This window comes from Schistocerca serialis, chromosome 6 (assembly GCF_023864345.2).
Source record: "Schistocerca serialis cubense isolate TAMUIC-IGC-003099 chromosome 6, iqSchSeri2.2, whole genome shotgun sequence".
Classification (NCBI taxonomy): Eukaryota; Metazoa; Arthropoda; class Insecta; order Orthoptera; family Acrididae; genus Schistocerca; species Schistocerca serialis.
Genome location: NC_064643.1, coordinates 173,956,819 through 173,979,887, shown reverse-complemented (window position 1 = coordinate 173,979,887; position 23,069 = coordinate 173,956,819). Strand labels below are relative to the sequence as shown.

The 23,069-nt window shown below is 44.5% G+C and overlaps 1 protein-coding gene across 1 annotated transcript in view; it reads right to left on the bottom strand.

Moving 5' to 3' along the window:
* LOC126484063 (uncharacterized) overlaps positions 1–23,069 on the bottom strand; it is a 115,862-nt gene that overhangs the window by 3,173 nt on the left and 89,620 nt on the right. Inside the window, exons 5-6 of the mRNA XM_050107424.1 lie at positions 22,725–22,903; positions 5,939–6,144 (exon numbers count right to left, since the gene is read on the bottom strand). Of these exons, the coding sequence (XP_049963381.1) occupies positions 5,939–6,144; positions 22,725–22,903 (385 nt within the window). The remainder of the gene's footprint in view (positions 1–5,938; positions 6,145–22,724; positions 22,904–23,069) is intronic.

Below are 23,069 nucleotides of genomic sequence, written 5' to 3'. Positions count from 1 at the left end.
TACTGGGGACATTCACCAGAGCTTCCGCGAATTCTGTGGAAGTAATCAATCAAAGGCAACGACAGTCATGAACTACGTCAAAGTTATTTCGGACTATCAGCATCCCTTCATGCTCGATGTATTCCTCAACGCAATGACATCTTATAGCAGGATAATTGGCCCATTCACAACCCTGAAATGGTGCTACAGTGGTTTGAAAAATAGTTAGTTAGAGGTTAGTAGAGATTCGCGCAGCTGTGATAAAATCTTATCAATATATCAATCAGAGAACCCGAGAAAAATCTGTTCCTATGTAAAATCGCTAAAGAATTGTAAGGCTTCCATCAGTAGTACCGACATCACGGCATCAGGACACTTTTGACATCAAATTGAAATGCAAATTAATTAAATTGATCATTTAATCCACCCTGACCCTGCCAACTCTCACAACACCCCCAAATGACGTAAAGTATTTTTCTCAGCCTGCCTGTGGCTCCCAACACACTCCCCCATACGCCCTAATGGTGTGAATTACGAATGTTGGTGGGAATTTCGAATTTGGCGTCAATTTCGAATTTCGGTGGGAATTTCTTTGTGCCACCGTTCTGCTGACATCCCACCCCACCACCCACCAGAGAATTGGCGGGAAATTAAGATTGGGGGTATCCTTTTAGGGACTCAAACCCTGGTCCTCTTGGAAGGAAAGCCCAAGTGCACCCTCACAACACATGAAAACTGCCCAGATGCAGGAGAGGAAAGTTAGGTTAGTGTAATTTATTTATTCTGGTTCGGAAAATGAATTAAAGATAGGTCCTAATTATGTAATTAATCATAAATACTGGGCCTAATTACAAAAACTATAGCCGGCTGGTGTGGCCGAGCGGTTCTAGGCGCTTCAGTCTGGAACCGCGCGACCGCTACGGTCGCAGGTTCGAATCCTGCCTCAGGCATCGATGTGTGTGATGTCCTTAGGTTAGTTAGGTTTAAGTAGTTCTGAGTTATGGTGGACTGATGACCTCAGATGTTAAGTCCCATAGTGATCAGAGCCATTTGAACAAAAACTGTACGTGTAACACTACACAAGGATGGCGTAAAATCGCGATACATTTCAAAAACTGACGATATCGTACAACTGCTGTTCCTGCTGGGAAAAGACTTCGCAATACCACTAGAAACCAGTGAGAGACACATTCAAACTCTACCCTTCACCTATAGGCTGGCAGAAAAAAGGCAGGGCTGTAAGGAACTATCTGTGCTCTTTCTGGCTGGAGATATGTTCAACTGAGAGTATCCTGGTGTTGGACAGAGTGTATTACCTGTAAACGTACAGTCTCTATCGTTGTTTGACGCTGCTCAAAAACCACCCTGTGGCCCAGGTAACCGAAGCCAATACATGCTACCATAACTGATGGAAAAAATGCATCACAGTTGTAATTACACTTCGAAATTTTCGTGAAAAACCAGCTCTCATAATGAATGGGCCACAATGCGACGCGTGTACTGGGGAAAATCGTCACCCTAAAAGGCTGCAGCAGAGGTGGTAGTTGAACGTGTGTTCTCCTCGGTGTACAATCAAAAACTGCAGAAAATCAAGGCTCTTGTTCTCTCATCTCCCTCCCTCCCTCACTTCACCCTCCCTCCTCCCCTCCTCCCACCACCAACAGGGTGTAAACAGGATTTTTCAAATGGCCAGCCACTCCGCTGAATGCCTTGCAGCATGAGCTGGCCGCTGTCTCACAAAGCCTCCCGCCCTTTGCCGTTTTTCTGCAGCCTCACTGCCGGCCCTCTGTAGCCACTGGCCTCACCAGGCCCTCCGCCATCTTCCGAAGTCTGCAACATGCCTTGACGCGATGGCCTTACCCAGTAGAAAACGGAAAGTTTGCAGCACCACCCTGCCTCTCTGGAGAACGCTCCAGATGGCTTTTTCGAAGCCGGATGGTGGGACACAGGAAGTCTTGCGGCTAAAGCGACCACAGCCTCGCACTGCAGTGTCTTCAGCACAATGCGTCCCATCGCGAACGCTGCTGGGCAGTCAGCATGCCTCAAAACAAAACTATATAAATCAGGGCTATTCCGACTGTGGGTTGCTTGTCTAAAGGGACAGCCATGACCTCTTAGGGAACTTGGTAACCACGTTGTTCCGAGCAGTGGACTGTAACATTTGCATTTAATGTCTACATTACTTCTATAACAAAGCAGCTATTAAGAAAGGAAAACAGAATCGCGACAATAATAAATGTCCTCTTTCCACGAAAATAGATACAATCCATTTTCTTTTAGTTTTATGAGCAGAATTGGTATACTTTTTATGTTCAATTTGCAGGATACATTTGCATCTGATTATTTTGCGATGTCCAGCCTAGTGCACTGACACCAATCACAGACGATCACATGTGTATTACAAACATTTCAGACACGCGAAATAACACTGAAGAATAGATCTTTCAGGCCATTAGCTCACATATCGGAAAGAAAGCACACTCATTTTACATTCGACAACAACAAGCTGTAATTAAGGATGACGTAGCTGTTTTGTGCACTACGGCAGGAGTCGTTTTACCACTGCGATGCTCTTTCATACAAGCGTTTACGAAACAAATCGTCAGAGTCTGTCTTTAACGAAACCTTCTATAAGATTCTACTACGCACCTCTTCCGTTACATCGAAATCAATTACCATGTGCATGCTTACATTTGAAATTTTTGATGCATAACTCACCGCCACCGACATGTCTGTAAAGTTTGTGTAATACAGCAGCAGATTCTTAGGTTCTAGTTTTGTAAACAATTTGATCTATGTCAGAAAAAAACACTATCATTTCTAGACTCCATAATGAACTATAATTCAAGTAGTGTCTACATTATAATTAGAGGTTATGAAGTATGAAATTACACCTATTTTTTAAACACACAATTGTGACGATAATAATAAAAAAACAGATAAGAGTCCACTAGAACAGAGACAGCCGATTCCTGTAATTTTTGTGAGCAAAATCAGTGTACTTTGAGAGAACGATCTGCAGCCTAACTTTAAACAGTTATAGCACTCCTTGTAATAGAATCTCTTATAAGACATTAGCATGTCTCTCTCCCAATGTATCGAAAAACAAATACCGTCTGCATGTCACCGAGCATATTACATATACCGTATCCCTCCACTGGAGCTGGAGGCCACTGCTCCAAGTCCTTTACGCAGATCTGCACGAACTTTTGTTGTCTGCACTAGTGGAAGACCACATCCAGCAAACTATTAATCATACGACAGGGCTCCTGTATTGCTCCTTCATCAGTAGTGTAAAAATCTTTCATTCCCATTACGGCTATCGCAGTTTTCCATGTCAAGTCCATACCTTCCCTTACGACAGGTCATAGTCATTTTCGTTGCATGTGCCGGAACACCCACATACTTTATAAGCCTGCTGCTTAAGGTGAATCCATCACGCATTCCCTACCACTACTAACTATAATACTTTACCAATAACTGAATGCTGGCCATACGAAACAATACTGACCGTATATCAGCGATGGTACTACCGTGTCTTAGAAAGAGAGGCATAATCGTCTACAAGCCACCAGATGTTAAAAACACGATCGCATCGGCCATGTAACTGTCATAACTGTGTAACTCCGCCACACACCGTCAGGTGGCTTGCGGAGTATGGATGTAGATGTAGATATGTGGTCTTGGTTCTGCAGCTGTCTGCGGTTTGGAATCATGTCTTTCCATTCAACCACATACCTGCTTTGCAGTATCCGGACACCACCAAAACATACGTTTTTAATATTAAGTGCATTGTGCTGCCACCTACTGTCAGGTCCTCGACATCAGCGACCTCAGTAATCATTAGACATCGTGAGAGAGCAGAATGGGGCGCTCCACGGAAGTCACACGCTTCGAACGTGGTCAGGTGATTGGGTGTCGCTTGGGTCATACGTCTGTAAGCGAGATTTCCACATTCCTAAACATCCCTAGGTCCTCTGTTTCCGATGTGACAGGGAAGTGGAAACGTAAAACGACACGTATAGCACAAAAGCGTACAGGCCGAACTCATCTGATGACTGATAGAGACTGTTGACAGTTGCGGAGGGTCGTAATGTGTAATAAGGAGACATCTATCCAGACCATCACACAGGAATTCCAAACTGCATCAGGATCCACTCCAAGTACTGTGACACTTAGGCGGGAGGTGAGAAAACTTGGATTTCATGGTTGAGCTGCTGCTGATAAGCCACTTATCACGCCGGTAAATGCCAAACGACGCCTCGCTCGGTGTAAGGAGTGTAAACATTCGAATATTGAACAGTAGAAAAACGTTGTGTGGAGTGACGAATCGCGGTACTCGATGTGGCGATCCGAGGGCGTGGTGTCGGTATGGCGAATGTCCGGTGAACGCATCTGCCAGCGTGTCTAGTGCCAACAGTAAAATTCGGAGGCGGTGGTGTTATGGTGTGGTCGTGTTTTGCATGAAGGGGGCTTGCATCCCTTGTTGTGGCACTATAACAGCACAAGTTTACATTACTGTGTTGAAAATTAAAAAAAAAAAAAAAAAAAACTGACGAATGGGACTCGATCCAGCGACCCAACGATTACGGGGCTTGAACGCTAACCAGTTTTTATTTTTTTATTTTATTGTTCTAATTTGGTTCGATTCATTTGTTCGGTGCGGATGTCCCATGACACCCGTTCAAGTTCAGTGTTCTGTCGTTGACTCAGATTTTTTATTACAGAGGGCAGCCAACCCTCTGATCGAACACGCTGAGCTACCGTGCCGTCACCAGTCGGCTGCCGACGCTTCGTGGTGTAATTGGACACGCACAGGTATATATTTGACGACTGAAATTATCTTGCGATTTTCTCAATAATGTTTGAGAAGTACTCACTACTGCTTACACGTTTTGTTGTCCTAATGGAGTACTACGAGTGTACGAAGGTTGCAGTAAAACCGCATTCCAGACGTCATGGCCTCCCCTTGTTAGTGGTACATATATCTGGAAATGGCTGCTAATGGTCTCCAAATAGCCGAACATGACCGTTCCCTATAATGAATACCTGACATTGTCGGCTGGAGAGCGATCAAGCTTCTGGTATGAAGATTTTTTTTTCCCTTGATACACGCGATAAAGAGAATAAAGGTGATAAAATACTTCAAACCAGAAGCTTTTTTCTGGGTAAACATTGCCGGTCAATGATCGGTTCAGTTGGACCCGGGGACCCACTCCATTCCAATGCCGTTCCAATGCCCTCACCCTTATGCAGCCAGAACCGGCTTGCGCAATTCCTTGTTTACAACTTGGATCCATGGCTTCATGGGGTCTGCAGCATACTCGAACGCTATCAACTGAAATCGGGACTCATCTGAGCAGTCCACGGTTTCCCAATCGTCTTGGGTGCAACCGATATGGTCACGAGCCCAGGAGAAGAGCTGTAGGTCATGTCGTGCTTTCAGCAAAAGCACTTTTTGTAGAATTAATTTAGAGGGAAAAAATGTTTAGTGTAAATGAATCAAATAAATATTTAAAGAATCACGGACCTCTTATTATCGTATAAAGCGATTCGTACTACACACATCTCTTTCTGAATGCCGCACGAGGTAGCCGCGCGGTCTTAGGCACCTCGCCGCAACTCGCACGACAGGGGAGCCGTCGGAGGTTCGAGACCTCCCTGGGACATGTGTGTGTGTGTTGTCCTTAGCGTAAACAAGTTTAAGCCAGACTAACTAGTGTGTAAGCCTAGGGTACGAAGACCACAGCAGTTTGGCCCCACAGGAACTTACGACAAATTTACAAAATTTCTGAATAATACGCCTTTCAACTGATATTTTTTAACCTAATGTTAGAAGGAGAAATTTGTAAAATGGGCCGAAATACTCAATGCCATGATTTGCATACTGCTTTGCGGAAGAGATTCGTAAGCCTTTACATGGAATTTAGAAATGAAGAATTGGAAGATTTTTACTTACCTTTCCCAACGAAGTAATAGCAAGTTTCGAAGAACACACGGGTTTTCCGAAACCATTTGTAAACGAGATACGTGTGCACTGCGTCAGCCAGCTGCAGCACCTCCGGCGTTCCTCCAATGACTTTCTCGCATTTCTCTGCAAAATCTTCCCAAAACGTCGTTCTCCTGTCGTGATAGTCCAGTAATCGATCGTACGTCAGTGCATACCTGCAACAGCAACACGAGCTCGGAAACAAGTGAGAGTACCAGTTGCAATATTATTTTATGTCACCTCCACTGGTCCCAGCCACCAGGACCAAATTCCAGTGGCTTTCTGAACAATATAGAGAATATTAGGTACCATGGAATGAGTTTCACTACTGGCCATAAAAATTTGCTGCACCACAAAGATGATGTGCTGCAGACGCGAAATTTAACCTACAGGAAGAAGATGCTGTGACATGCAAATGATTAGCTTTTCACAGCATTCACACAAGGTTGGCGCCGATGGCGACACCTACAACGTGCCGACATGAGGAAAGTTTCCAACCGATTTCTCATACACAAACGGCAGTTGACCGGCGTTGCCTGGCGAAACGTTGTTGTGACACCGCGTGTAAGGAGGAGAAATGCGTACCATCACGTTTCCGACTATGGTAAAGGTCGGATTGTAGCCTATAGCGATTGCGCTTTATCGTATCGCCACATTGCTGCTCGCGTTAGTAGAGATCCTGTGACTGTTAGGGGAATATGAAATCGATGGGTTTAGGAGTGTAATACGGAACGCCGTGCTGGATCCCAACGGCCTTGTATCACTAGCAGTCGAGATGACAGGCATCTTATCCGCATGGCTGTAACGGAACGACGTCTCGTTCCCTGAGTCCACAAATGGGGACGTTTGCAAGACAACAACCATCTCCACGAACAGGTCGACGACGTTTGCAGCAGCATGGACTATTAGCTCGGAGACCATGGCTGCGGTTACCCTTGACGCTGCATCACAGACAGGAGCGCCTGCGATGGTATACTCAACGACGAACCTGGGTGCACGAATTGCAAAACGTCATTTTTTTACGGATGAATCCAGGTTCTGTTTACAGCATCATGACAGTCGCTTCCGTGTTTGGCGACATCGCGGTGAACGCACATTGGAAGCGTGTATCCGTCATCGCCATACTGGCGTATCACCCGGCGTGATGGTATGGAGTGCCATTGGTTACAAGTCTCGGTCACCTCTTGTTCGCATTGACGGCACTTTGAACAATGCACGTTACATTTCAGATGTGTTACGACCCGTGGCTCTATCCTTCATTCGATCCCTGCGAAACCCTACATTTCAGCAGTATAATGCACGACCGCCTGTTGCAGGTCCTGTAAGGGCCGTTCTGGATACAGAAAATGTTCGACTTCTACCCTGGCCATTACATTCTCTAGATCTCTCACCAACTGTAAACGTCTGGTCAATGGTAGCTGAGCAACTGGCTCGTCACAATACGCCAGCCACTACTCTTGATGAACTGTGGTATCGTGTTGAAGCTGCATGGGCAGCTGTACCTGTACACGCCATCGAAGCTCTGTTTGACTCAATGCCCAGGCGTATCAAGGCCGTTATTACGGCCAGAGGTGGTTGTTCTTGGTAGTGATTTCTCAGTATCTATGCACCCAGATTGCGTGAAAATGTAACCACATGTCAGTTCTAGTATAATATATTTGTCCAATGAATACCCGTTTATCATCTGCATTTCTTTTTGGTGTAGCAATTTTAATGGCCAGTAGTGTAAATTAAAAATAGATTATAAGGAGCATTCTAAATGGAAGGAGCCGCAAGCTGTAAAACGAGAACCGCTGAAGGAACGGTAATGCCACAGAGTGCGGAAGGAGATGTGGCAGCCACCCAAGGGCGCTGGGTTCATAATTCGCCGCTGGAGCAACGTGGGCTCACAGCCACGTGGAGTCGAAGCGAGCACGCCACTCGCAGTGACACTAAACCGTGCTTAGACTATCACTCGATCATGAAAACAGCACCCGACTGTTTCATTTCCATGCAAAACTCCGCACTTGGCTGCTAGCGTCATCAGACGGTGGGATGTTGTAGCTGAACTAACAGGCGCTCGAGTAGTGAGAATGGTGTAGCTACCGTACTAACGCCTCTTGGAGCGTTAGCATTCGGGATACTATGTAAAATGTGTACCGTTATTTTATGAAGAGAGTTAATCCTACGAATGTGGGCCGAATACTAGGGACGAAGTAGCAAGTTCCTGAATATGGGAATGAAATCGAGATCGAGAGCAGAGTTCACTGATATATAATATAACATAATAACTGAGGAATATAATGGGGATGACACAGAAACACATGACGCTACACTGGATGGAAACAGGGTGGTCCATTGATCGTTCAAATGGCTCTGAGCACTATGGGACTCAACTGCTGAGGTCATTAGTCCCCTAGAACTTAGAACTAGTTAAACCTAACTAACCTAAGGACATCACAAACATCCATGCCCGAGGCAGGATTCGAACCTGCGACCGTAGCGGTCTTGCGGTTCCAGACTGCAGCGCTTTTAACCGCACGGCCACTTCAGCCGGCTCCATTGATCGTGACTGGGCCAAATATCTCAAGAAATAACCGTCAAAAGAAAAACTACAAAGAACGAAACTTGTCTAGCTTGAAGAGGGAAACCAGATGGGGCTATGGTTGGCCCGCTAGATGGCGCTGCCGTAGGTCAAACGGATATCCACTGCGTTTTTCTTTAAATAGGAACCCCCATTTTTTATTACATATTCGTGTAGTACGTAAAGAAATATGAATGTTTTAGTTGGACCTCTTTTTTCTCTTTGTGATAGATAGCGCTGTAATAGTCACAAACATATGGCTCAGAATTTTAGACGAACAGTTGGTAACAGGTAGGTCTTTTTAAATAAAATAACAGAACGTAGGTACGTTTGAACATTTTATTTCGGTTGTTCCAATGTGACACATGTACCTTTCTGAACTTATCATTTCTGAGAACGCATGAGGTTACAGCGTGATTACCTGCAAATACTACATTAATGCAATAAATGCTCAAAATGGTGTCCGTCAACCTCAATGCATTTGGCAATACGTGTAACGACATTCGTCTCAACAACGAGTAGTTCGCCTTCCGTAATGTTCGCACACGCAATGACAATGCACTGACGCATGTTGTCAGGCGTTGTCGGTGGATCACGATAGCAAATATCCTTCAACTTTCCGCACAGGAAGAAATCCGGGGACGTCAGATCCTGTGAACGTGCGGGCCATGGTATGGTGCTTCGACGACCAATACACCTGTTATTAAATATGCTATTCAATACCGCTTCAACCGCACGCGAACTATGTGCCGGACATCCATCATGTTGGAAGTACATCGCCGTTCTGTCATGCAGTGAAACATCTTGTAGTAACGTCGGTAGAACATTACATAGGAAATCAGCATACATTGCACCATTTAGATTGCCATAGATAAAAAGGGGGCCAATTATCCTTCCTCCCATAATGCCGCACCATACATTAACCCACCAAGGTCGCTGCTGATCCACTTGTCGCAGCCATCGTGGGTTTTCCGTTGCCCAATAGTGCATATTATGCCGGTTTACGTTACAGCTGTTGGTGAATGACGCTTCGTCGCTAAATAGAACGCGTGCAAAAAATCTGTCATCATCCCGTAATTTATCTCGTGCCCAGCTGCAGAACTATACACGAGGTTCAAAGTCGTCGCCATGCAATTCGTGGTGCATAGAAATATGCTACTGGTGCAAACGATGTTGATGTAGCATTCCCGAGTCTCACGCAGTTTGTCTGCTACTGATGAGTGGATTAGTCTCGACAGCAGCTAAAACACCTACTTGGGCATCATTATTTGTTGCAGGTCGTGGTTGACGTTTCACATGTGGCTGAACACTTCCTGTTTCCTTGAATAATGTAGTTGTCCGGCGAGCGGTCCGCACACTTGGATGATGTCGTCCAGGATACCGAGCAGCATACATTGCACACGCCCGTTGGGCATTTTGATCACAATAGCCATACATCAACACGATACCGACCTTTTCCGCAATTGGTAAACGGTCCATTTTAACACGGGTAATGTATCACGAAGCAAATACCGTCCGCACTGGCGAATGTTACGTGATACCACGTACTTATACGTTTGTGACTATTACAGTACCATCTATCACAAGGCGAACAAAGTGGTCCAACTAAAACATTCATGTTTCTTTACCTACTACACCCATTTGTAATAAAAATGGGGGTTCCTATTTTTAAAAAAATGCAGTTGATATCCATTTGACCTATGGCAGCGCCATCAAGCGGGCCAACCATAGCGCCATCTGGTTTCCCCCTTCAAGCTAGACGAGTTTCGTTCTCTGTAGTTTTTTAGTTTGATGCTTATTTCGTGAGATATTTTGTCCAGTCATTAAGCGGTAGACGGCGTTTATCTCCAGAGCAGCAGGAACAATCCAGGCAAAGCGAGTACGAACCATTCCCACCCAAACAGTCGAGGCCCAATGTGGTATAAGATATTCATGATTGGGTCCCAGAGAACATTTAATGAAGACTGTTAACATCGTGATTTCAATTCCTATAGCAGACTAATGAGACGTTATAAGTGCAGTAAAAGCAAATCCAGTTGCAGATTAATACTTAATTCCGTGTCCAGAAAAAGACTAGTAGGAGCTCGTTTCAAAGTAAACGGAGTGTCGCAATTAAAAACTACAAAAGGAGTATGTAATATCACAATCTGATACAGCAAGATGGTAGGGATCTACATTTCGGTACTGGAATCTGCAAATATGGGCACTAGAAGCGTCTAAAATAGTCTGTTGGACAATTTCAAAGCTTCGATTTCTCTTGTCTACAATCTTAAGGCTGAATATGGCATTTCATCCAGGACGTAGAAGACGATTATAATGTAAGTTATAAGGCACAACAGTTCGTAGAGGAAGTGAACATGTTCATGGCTGAGCAAGTTGTGGAAAAAGTAAGTATTTGGAACAGTAACTAGTCAGTTCCAGTATGAAACATCTTCATTATCAACACTGCATCACAGAGGAGAAAAAACTACAGCTAGTGTGTTGCAGTTTGCGTATAGCTCTACTCACAGTTAGGAAAATGATATGGCTTTGTCAATGACAGGTAGACTGGAAAACAAGTTCTGTTCTCACGGCACACAGGGCACTTTCGGCCTGAATATTTCAAAGAAATTAGAAACATCGCACCGACGAAGCATTCATGTGGAGGGAAGCAAAAATGGAAAAACGACTATAGAACTTCAGTCCTTGACGAACACGTAAAAAATTAAAAGATCCTATTTCTGCTTGGTTCCTGAGCAGGTCGTACAGAACGTGTCGTTCTAATGCAAGTTTTCCAAAGATGCTATAGTGAAAATATTGCCAACATCTTGATGTTTATTCCTTTCGGGAGTATAGAGTCTATTTCAAAGGGATTGCTGATTTTGTAAGACAACAGTGTGCTAAGTCCCAAGGAAGACACATGATCGTTCTTTCATCATCAACGTTCACTCTGTGATTTATAGTCAGTTTTCTGCCTGTGTTGCAATATGCTTGGCTAAAGGCAGATTGTGACATTGACATACCCATATCATAATTGTAAAATGTAATTAGTGAGGCTTTTGATATTGGACTGCTTGAATGCGAAAAGGATTTTGAATGTAAAAACGTGGCTTTCGTGAATTGTGCACATTTTTCACATACGCTTTGTTTTGACCACCTCATCGAAATCTCGCAACTGCCCTATGAGAACTAATACAACGACTATCGGGTCTGTAGGATAACCAGTGGTTTTTTGGCATAGTTGATTGAAAATGTAAGGATGCTATGACGTCATTTAATTACGTATATTATCCCCCCGGTGGTACTGGTATCTTGTTACTTTGTTTCTCTCTGTTAATATGTCGCTTGTGGTAGAATGCAGCGTTTTACAGGGAAATGACACAGGGCACTGTATAATACAGTTGAGACCTGGTAGTCAGGGGAAGGCAGGATTCGGTTACGATTGTGGGCGGGGCCGTAATCAGTTAATATTGGTTGCCTTTTACAGTTACACACATTTATTTCAAAACAGTAATTCCAGACTCAACAATAAATAAAAAACCTCACGCTATTAATGAAGGAATGAATAACTGTGTAAAATAATAGTGTTTTCAGGGCATTACAGTTTAGCAACTCACCATAAAATACAGATACAACAGACGATGTTTTAAAAACAAGCCACTGTGATCACGGCTGAAGGCCTTATACACCAAGAATGGCAATAAATTAAGAATGTTTAAGAACTCGCTGCAATTTACAACTTACAAATATTAAAACAGTACAGGTAAATGGCCATAAACACAGTAGAAGGCATCAGACGCCACACATAGCAGTAAATAAGGTTTTAACGCTTACTGCTTAAAATACCGATACCAAATTAAAAATTTTAAGGCAAACAACCACAATTACGGCTGAAGGCCTTACACGCAAGGAATGGCAATCATACTAAAAAATTTATAAAGCTGCCGTAAAACAGCAAATACAATACCAACGGTTAATTTAAGAAAAAAAGCAACTGATCATCAAACAAATGAAATAAAATGATGCTAAACCTTGTAAGATAACACTTACACTTAAAATACAGATACAACAGATAATGTTTTTAAAAAAAGCCACTGTGATTACGGCTGAAGGCCTTATACGCCAAGAATGGTAATAAACTAAGAATGTTTAAGAACTCAGTGCAATTTACAACTTAAAAATATTAAAATATTACAGGTAAGTAGCCACAAACACAGCAGACGGCATCACAACCTTTAATGTAGGCATTACAAGGTATTATAATAAATAATACAATAATAAAACACAAGGACCAGTCACAGACAGTGCTCCAGGAATCGACCTCTGAGGACAAACACTTTCGCGAGCGATGGGATAGGCAGCCAAGAGTTGCATTCTCTTCACAAGATGGTAACTCAGACTAGCGGCTGTCCAGCGATGACTACTGACAACTTGCTGAAGCTACCTGACGTCAACAAACCAAGTACAACGATGGAACAATAAGCCAAAGCCGGAACGGCGGTCTGCACTACATCCCCAGAATACAGTGTTTACAGTGCCCGGAACGAGAAAGGAAATACTAGCACCAGAGTAGAAAAAAATCACCAACCGGCCTACAATCAAGAAAACTGTCAAAAGTACACACGTTACCGGACAGCAGCGGCAAGCGAGGAAACGTACACTGTCGTTACATACACTTACCCTCAGGGTAGGTAACTGGGGCGTTAGCGGCCACCAGGCAGGAAAAATACCGCTGGTTGAACTTAACAAATTGTAACAAGCTGAAAGCAGTAAGCAGTAATAAGAAGTCGAGGACAGCTAATCAGATCTGACTTCCCCAAGCGCTCCACTCGTTGCTCTTCGCCTCGGCTACACTACGAGCAGCAAGACCCAAGTCACTGGAAAATCGCGAGATATCGCAATGGTGGAGGTTTCTCTACTTGAATTCAAGTGCACTCATTTTAAAGTTTGCAAGATCTGGCTTAGGACGAGATCGTGCACCCTCGTGACAAATGCGGTCCTTCAATCCGGCAGTCCATGCGAGCCGCCAGCGGTCCCGGACTGTTGTCGCACTGTGCAGACCTGGCTCCTCCTCAGTCCCCAATCAACTCTGCACTCACTCAACGTCGCCCCAAAGAGAGAGCAACAGCTCCTACATATCGATAACCGCCGCAGCTGCCACTAGCGGACAGGCAACGCTTGCGAAACGAGTGGCGCCGCTTAAAACGATAAGAAGACAAACAACCGCAACCATGCCAACTAAAGGATACCGTCTGGCCTCCAACAGAGGGCGGAAACCTACAAACAGCACCAACGCGAGCCGCGGCACTGCTCAACAGTGTTATTGTAATCAAGCTGTTGTGTGGCTCTGAGCCTTCGGGGTCAGAAGTGTGTCTTGTCAGCCGATCTGAAGACGGCGAAATGGAGGCTTCCAAAGAACAGCAAAGTGGTGTGGCATTTTCCGTGTCAGGCGAAGGAGTGCAGCGAACGGAAGTTCATCAAAGAATGGGACAACTGTAGGGAGAGCATTGCTTTTCCATGGCAGTTCCCACGTTCATTCCGACACCTGCGGCTGCCGCTACTCGCCGGTTGTCAGTAATGAAGACATCCACATGCTGGACAATGGTACTGGGAGTGTATAATGGCGTTGCAGACTGTGTTGATATCGGCCAACGACGTTCGTTATTCCTTGAAGCGCCTTGACCCTTGCAATGGTCAGTGCTCTCCGTACACAGGCGCAACACTTCGATGAATTTACGTTCCCCGACTCCTTCAGCTGTCATGAAACGCTCTGCACCCATTTGCTCTTCTTTTGGAGCCTCCATTTCCCCGTTTTCAGCAGGACTGAGTGCAGTGGACGGTCGAGGCGTGAGGCTACCCGCTCTGGCGTCACATGAGTGTGTGTTCACGCCGATGTAACGACTAATTCGGGAGCTCAGCGCTCTTGTAAGGACTACACCTTTTTCCGTGTCGTTGGTATTACGATACCTTCAGCGGTTTTCATTTATTAGCTTCCGGCTCGTTTCTTTTTTCAATACGCCTTTTAAAAACAAAGAGTACCAGCACACAATAATACAAATTTGTATAACAACTTGCCGGCCGGTGTTAAGTTCTAGGCGCTTCAGTCTGGAACCGCGTGACCGCTACGGTCGCAGGTTTGAATCCTGTCTCGGGCATGGATGTGTGTGATGTCCTTAGGTTAGTTAGGTTTAAGTAGTTCTAAGGTCTAGGGGACTGATGACCATATATGTTAATTCCCATAGTGCTCAGAGCCATTTGAACCATTTTTATAACAACTTGTCCACAATTTTGGAAAGTGACGTGCAGAGCATGAATGTATGAGCTAGGTGCCGTGTAGGTACACAGACATACTGGTGAGACATGTGAAGTGGCAGTGCTTATTTAGGAACGAGATGGAATTCAGGGAAGGCTAGGAGAGAGCAGGAAAGGTGGACAGGGGCAAGCCAATAATAGGAATGGCATTCGTAGAGTGCTTAAGTACATTGCTCCAAAAGTAAAAACAAAATACAGGAACACGTCGTATTTAAAAGATTTACATACATGTATGCCAGAAAGCACAGTAAAAAGGAATGCGCAAAATAATTAAAGACAGCAGATGACGATTAGAGTATTTTGACTTAGGGAGTGTGGTGGTGGTGGTGGTGGTTAGTGTTTAACGTCCCGTCGACAACGAGGTCATTAGAGACGGAGCGCAAGCTCGGGTTAGGGAAGGATTGGGAAGGAAATCGGCCGTGCCCTTTCAAAGGAACCATCCCGGCATTTGCCTGAAACGATTTAGGGAAATCACGGAAAACCTAAATCAGGATGGCTGGAGACGGGATTGAACCGTCGTCCTCCCGAATGCGAGTCCAGTGGGCTAACCACTGCGCCACCTCGCTCGGTGACTGAGGGAGTGTCGAGCACGGAAAGCCAGTGATGAAAAATAAGTGGAAACAGAAAATGTAATTCTGTATGGAGACAAGGTGTTCATACAGCATGAAACCCGAGGTATTGACGGTGACCTGTTGCTTACAGCAAATGAGGCAGACATAGTAAGGCTCCTCATGTAGCAATGTAAATGAAGCTATCGCTGTCACATATAATGGCACAGCCTGTATTATAGTCTCAGATGTGCAACATTTTTTACTATCACCATTGATTCTTCCATGTACAGACTGCCCTTTTTAATCGGAGCACTTCATTATTGTCTCATGGTTCTTGTACAAGTCGTACGTAATGCGTAAATCCCTAGAGCTTCCATATATCGTGCCCCATTTTACGACGCTGAGTGTATTCTGAACTGATTATCTGACAAGAAGAGCACTACCCAACAGCGAAAGTTTATAGAGTATTTTTAAAAGCCATTTAAATCAGACTGTCATATAGTATTAAAAAAGTAAATCTTATAAATCCTCCAAATTGGTGCCATCAATGAAAAAGTAGATTCCACCCGTCAGAAACGAGGATAAAGCGTAAGTGATGAATATGCATCTCAAAATTCTTTGAAGCAGCCACCACACCTAGTGGTGACTTGTGATGGTCCCTTCTTAGGGTTACAGCTGAAGATAATACACGTTTTTGTAGGAGGTAGAGTACTGTGAGTCAAATTGACGAAAATAAAACTGGAGGAAATCGTCAACGTTGCTCTGGAAGTGATCTGAGCAACGGAAGAAGCAGGAGATGGGGAAATTCAGAAAGACAGCCACTATAGGGGAATACTGTCTTGAACAAAGCCACCTGCATCTCGAGGTTGTCGGTTGAGGCGTCAGGAAGGTTTCCTGTCGCTTATAAAAGACTTGAATTGTCAAATATAACGTCGGATTGATTACTTAGTGAACGAGTAAACGAAAACGGCTACGAAAAATGCATAGCCAACTTAGTGCTACGGATAAGAGCTTGCAGAAAACATCAGGTTGTACACTACTGGCCATTAAAATTGCTGCACCACGAAGACGACGTGCTACAAACGCGGAATTTAACCGACAGGACGAAGATGCTGAGATATGCAAATGATTATCTTTTCAAAACATTCACACAAGGTAGCGCCGGTGGTGACACCTACAACGGGCTGACATGAGGAAAGTTTCCAACCGACTTCTCATACACAAACAGCAGTTGACGAGCGTTGCCTGGTGAAACGTTGTTGTGATGCCTCGTGTAAGGAGGAGAGATGCTTACCATCGCGTTTCCGACTTTGATAAAGGTCGGATTGTAGCCTATCGCGATTGCGGTTTATCGTATCGCGACATTGCTGCTCGCGTTGGTCGAGATCCAGTGACTGTTAGCAGGATATGGAATCGGTGGATTCAGGAGGGTAATATGGAACACCGTGCTGGATACCAACGGCGTCGTATCAAAAATGTTCAAATGCCTGTGAAATGTTATGGGACTTAACTGCTAAGGTCATCAGTCCGTAAGCTTACACACTACTTAACCTAAATTATCCTAAGGACAAACACACACACACCCATGCCCGAGGGAGGACTCGAACCCGGGCCTCGTTTCACGAGCAGTCGAGATGACAGGCATCTTATCCGCATGGCTGTAACGGATCGTGCAGCCACGTCTCGATCTCTGAGTCAACAGGTGGGGACGTTTACAAGACAACAACCATCAGCCCGTACAGTTCGACGTCGTTTGCAGCAACGTGGACTATCAGCTCGGAGACCATGGCTGCGGTTACCCTTGACGCTGCATCACAGACAGGAGCGCCTGCGATGGTGTACTAGACGACGAACCTGGGTGCGCGAATGGGAAAACGTTACATTTCAGATGTGTTACGACCCGTGGCTCTACCCTTCATTTGAGCCCTGCGAAAACCTACATTTCAATAGGATAATGCACGACCGCATGTTGCAGGTCCTGTACGGGCCTTTCTGGACACAAAAAATGTTCGACTGCTGCCCTGGCCAGCACATTCTCCAGATCTGTCACCAACTGAAAACGCCTGGTCAATGTTGGCCGAGCAACTGGCTCGCCACAATACGCCAGTCACTACTCTTGATGAACTGTGGTATCGTGTTGAAGCTGCATGGGCAGCTGTCCTGTATACGCCATCCAAGCTCTGTTTGACTCAATGCCCAGGCGTATCAAGGCCTTTGTTATGGCCAGACGTGGTTGTTCTGGGTTCTGATTTCTCAGGACCTATGCACCCAAACTGCTTGACAATGTAATCACATGTCAGTTCTAGTATAATACATTTGTCCAATGAGTACCCGTTTATCATCTGCTTTTCTTCTTGGTGTAGCAATTTTAATGGGCAGTAGTGTAAAATTTCGGATGTATTGCATATAAAAATATCTGCACTTCATCACGTTACACCCATTATATATGGTGTAACAGGTATGGCAGCAGGTATTTTTATGTGTAATACATACCTTTATATGTACACACAATTGCTGTTTTTTCTTTGTGTCGAACAGTCTTCCCATGAACACATAATAAAATTTACAGCCTGGTGTTTCCCGCACAGTCATAGCTGCACCACTAAATGGATTACGCGTGGCAGTATAGACTGTTTTGCAATCACGTTGCCCCCACTACGACACGTGACCTGCTGCCTAGGAGAAAATAAGCATTAATGGCTTTCTCTTTGACATGAACTTGAGGTACTACGCAACCTAGAAACACACTACTCGTAATAGCTACGATTATCAGTCTGCAAGTGGTGTAATGTTGTTCAGTACACAGTACTCAGTCACCATCAGAAATATCTGCACTTGTACCAGTTACACACAGTATGTATGGTGAGAATCATTTAAGATATAACAAGCCTTCTATTTCGTGAATAGTTCGGGGTATCGAAACGAGGTAAGGAGATCGTAATTGGGTGTGCAATGAAGAACTTAACTCGTGTATCTATATTTTTAATATCATTCGAAGGGGCTTGAAAAGACGGAAACAATGATGTAATGGTTGTTGTTTTTAAAGCTAAAACTCTCAGCGAAAGTGTACAAGATATGTAATAAAATTGGAAAGCAAAGCCGCCAGAGTCGGCTATTACCGAGTAAACACTGCCAAGCAGCGATCTTGTGACAATTCCATCGTTATACGCAGCAAGATACTCTTATGCTACTAACACGTAAGAAAAAGCTCATCACTTATAAAACTTGTTTGTATGTACATGTACATCACATCTACCATTTTCCGTCCTATTCAGATAATTCTTTGTGGTGCGCGTTTCTTTTCTATTATTATTATTAACCCTGGTTCCCTAACACGACTATGGTGTCCATTTGGTAACATTTATCAGTGCCACCCCACGAGTGTCAAAGATTGCAAGGGAATGGCAAGTTTCCGTCAGACGCCGTGAGCGGCTATGAAGGGTGTGGCGAACACAGTGGAGCACGCCCGCTGAGCCACGCCTCCAACGGCTCCGTGCCACACCCATCCTCTGCTGCCACAGTGTTTGCTGGCTGGCGGCCGCAACACAGCCCACACAGACGTGGGGCCACGTCGCCACGTGATGCTACACATCGCAGTCTAGTCGTGGCTCTGAGGCCATCCATTGTGCTTTAGTACAGAGAGCCTCATACTCGTTACTAATATATCGGCTTCACTCCGTTCCTTACTGCATTATTTGTAACAAGTATTCGTATGCTTGGAGAAATGCAAGTTAAGTAAATATTTTATTCCGTGTGTTGTTTGCTAATCATTTGTGCTCCTGCCAATCTTTCAAACGACGACTGTTGCCACACTACACAGTAGTCACCTCTCCTCACTGTTGTGTGTGAAATCAGACACATCAGTGCGTACCTCCATACCACACAAAACGTGGAAGGCCAAAGAAACTTGGACAGAGGCACTAGTGACAGGGGTGAGATCGACAGACTAAAGAGAAAATCAATGGGGTGATAAAGAGCCACGGAAATTGTATATCAGACAACATTGGAAGGTATTCCTAATAAACTAAATAATAATAATAAGTAAATAAATCTAATAAATGTAGGTCTTTTTATAGTTCCATATAGTCAGTCAACAATCTTGCAACATGTATACCTGTGATTACATATTTTCACCTTTTCTTCACTTGAACACTTTGATCCTGAACCAAAAGTCACGTACTGAAAGCAGATCTGCTACTCTATGCATAGCGAGAGTAAAATTATGTGAATTTATTTCACCAGAAGCAGTGTGTGTGGGCTGAAATATAACCATGTGATCGCGCGTCAGCAGTCAGTTCACCTAATAGTAGCAACATAGCTGAATGCTGAAATGTGGTGCCTGTTGGACGCCAAGATCAAACCGTACAATCATGAACTAATTTCTCATTATATTGTGCTCTATGCATTCACTCTTTCTTTCAACAATGCTGATTCACCACTAAATAGAGTATAAGGTATAGAAGAATTATAGATCACTGTTTACTATAAAATACAGGATCTACAGGTAGGAATTTCAACAATGTAGGAAAAGACAGATTTTAACTTACGATACAGAGCACACGTCAAGTTGCAGACAGGCCCAATTAAAAGGTACTCACACATAGCTTTCAGCCACAGCAGTCGTGAGTCAAAGACACGCACACAGACACACCATTCACACACTCACACAAGCAACACACCAAATGCACACATGACTGCAAACTTCATCGTCTTGTGCCAGAGTGCAGCATAACATGGGATGCAAACAGCAGTCTGGAGGCAGTGGGGGAGGAGAAGAAGGAATAGTAATGTATGGGTGGGAAGAGAGACGAAGGCTGTCTGGTGGAATGTAGCAGGACTAGACTGCCAACATGCACAGCGTCAGGAGGTTGTGGGGCAGGAAGGTGGGGTAAAAAGGAACAAAAAAGGAGAGGAGCAGGGAAAGACTGGCAGATGCGTTGGTAGAGGGCTGAAAATAAACAAGCGTGGGAGTTGAGAATGGGGAGGAGATGACAGGACAGAGAGGGTGGAAACTGTTTGGTGGAGGGTGTGGGGACACTATCTTACTGTAGGCTGAGGCCGGAATAATTATGGGAGTGGAGAATGTGTTGTAAGTAATTCCAATCTGTCCAGTTCAGAGAAGATGGTGGTGCAGGGAAGGATCCGGATGGCTTGCGTAGTGAAGCAGCTGTTGAAATGAAGTGTGTTACGTTCAGCTTCATGTTGTGCCACAAGGTGCTTTACTTTGCTCTTGGTCACAGTTTGACAGTGGCCATTCAGCTTGGTGGACAGCACCAATACAAAATGGTGTGCAATGACTCCAGCAAGCTGGTAAATGACATAACTGCTTTCACAGGTGGCCTGGCCCCTGATGGGATAGGATAAACCTGTGACATGATTGGGGAGGTTTTGCACCTTGGTTTCCACACAGATATGATATTTGTGGCAAGGGGTTGGGATTTGGAGTGGCATAAGGATGGTTTAAAATGTGGTGATTGGGTGGGTGATGGGACATACTTTAGGAGGGGTGGGAAGTATCTTGTGTAGGATGTACCTCAATTCAGGGCATGATGACAGGTAATCAAAGCCCTGGCAAAGGATGTGGTTCAGTCGTTGCAGTCCAGGGTAGTACTGGGTGATGGGGACACATCTTTGTGGCACCATTTGGTGTGGCAGAGCGGTTCTAGGCGCTTCAATCTGGAAGCGCGCGACCGCAACGGTCGCAGGGTCGAATCCTGCCTCAGGCATGGATGTGTGTGATATCCTTAGGTTAGTTAGGTGTAAGTAGTTCTAAGTTCTAGGGGACTGATGACCTCAGATGTTAAGTCCCATAGTGCTCAGAGCCATTTGAATTTGAATCCTTTGTGGCTAATTCTTGAGGGTGGTGGGAGAATTCGGGGTGTGAGGGGAAATGGCATGCGAGATTTGTTTGCAGGCTCGGTCTGGCGTATAGTGCCTGTCTGTGAAGGTGTTAATGAGACCCTCAGAGTACTGAGCAAGGGAGTTTTTGTCACTGCAGATGCGTTGTGCCCAGGTAGCTAGGCTACATGGGACGAATTTTTCGGTGCAAAAGGGCTAACAGCTATCAAAAGGTAGTTACTGTTGAGGGTTGATGGGTTTAGTGTAGAGAGAGGTGCAGATGGAGCCATCAGAGAGTAGGAGGTCAATATCTAGGAAAGTATCACACTGGGTTGAGGAGGACCACGAGAAGTGAATGAGAGAGAAGGTTGTGAAGGAACGAAGATAGGGTGAGTCCATATCATGAAGATTCATCAATGAACCTGAACCAGGCAAGGTGTTTGGTGTCTTGGTAAGCTAGGTGGCCCACAAATAGTTTGGTACAGGAGGATGCCATGCAGGTGCCTATGGCTGTGCCACAGGTTTGTTTATATGCCTTCCCTTCAAATGAGAAGTAGTTGTGGGTCAATATAAAGTTAGTAAGGTGTGTAAGGAATGAGGCAGTGGGTTTGGGGTCTAAAGGACGTTGGGAAAGGTAGTGTTTAACACTGGAAAGACCATGAGCATGAAGGATGTTGGTATGTAGGGAGGTGGCATCAACAGAGATGAGTAGGGATCCTGGAGGTAGAGGGGTAGGGATGCTGGAGAGTCGGTTTTGTCTTTTATGTTGGAGGCTAGATTATGGGTAACTGTTTCGAGGTGTTCGTCAATGAAGGCTGAATTATTTCAGTGGGGGGCACAACATCCAACCACAATGGGGCATCAAGGATTGTTGGGTTTGTTGATTTTGGGGTGCATGTAGAAGGTGGATGTGTGGCGTGTCATAGGGGTGAGGAGGGAAATGGATTCAGGCGAGATGTTCCGGAAAGGGCCTAAGGCTTTAAGCAGGGATTGGAGTTTGTGTAGGACATGTGGAATGCGATTACTCTGCCAGAGTTTGTAGGTGGAGGAGTCAGATAACTGGCTGGGGCCTTGTGCAGTTAGTCATTGCAATTCATAACAACAGTGGTGGAACCTTTGTCTACAGGTAGGATGATTAGGCCAGGATTTGTTTTGAGGTTGTGTATGACTGTTCCATCTTCTACTGAAAAGTTTGTGTACTGAGGAAGGCACCTGGGAAAGGATGGTGAGGCTAAGTTGGAGGTAAAGAACTCCTGGAAGGTGACCACTGGGTGGTTACATGTGAAAGGGGATAAGTAGCAATCTGTCTTTTCCTACATTGTTGATATAACTATTTAATAGTTACATGTAATTCAGTAAGGAAATGGAGACAGAAATTTAATTTTCAAAGAAAAAAATTGCGGACATTAAAAGTAAGTCAAATGTAATACACATCTTGTTACTGAGTTAAAGAAATAATTAATTGCTCTGAACTGGACACACTCTTATATTCTTAATGTCGACTGATACAAACCTGATTGGAAACTCCCATGCAGTCTCCTGTACTCTTTTCTTCAGAAGGGTATTACTTAGTTCATCAATAACATCATTAAAATCTTCCAACCATCCGCTTGTACGCACATGTAATAGGTTCCACAGCTTTTCTACATATTTAAGTAAACTTGTCAACTGATGTTCAGACATATTCTTGCCCTGTGGAGCAAATCAAAGATATTTTCATTGTGATATTAACAGTCGTGGAAGAGGATAAATTTACAATTGAAAGTTCAACTAAAATATGATAATTATTATTCACTTGTCTATTATAGACAACACATTCATAAAATTACCAGCTGTCATGTGAAAAAGCATGATACAA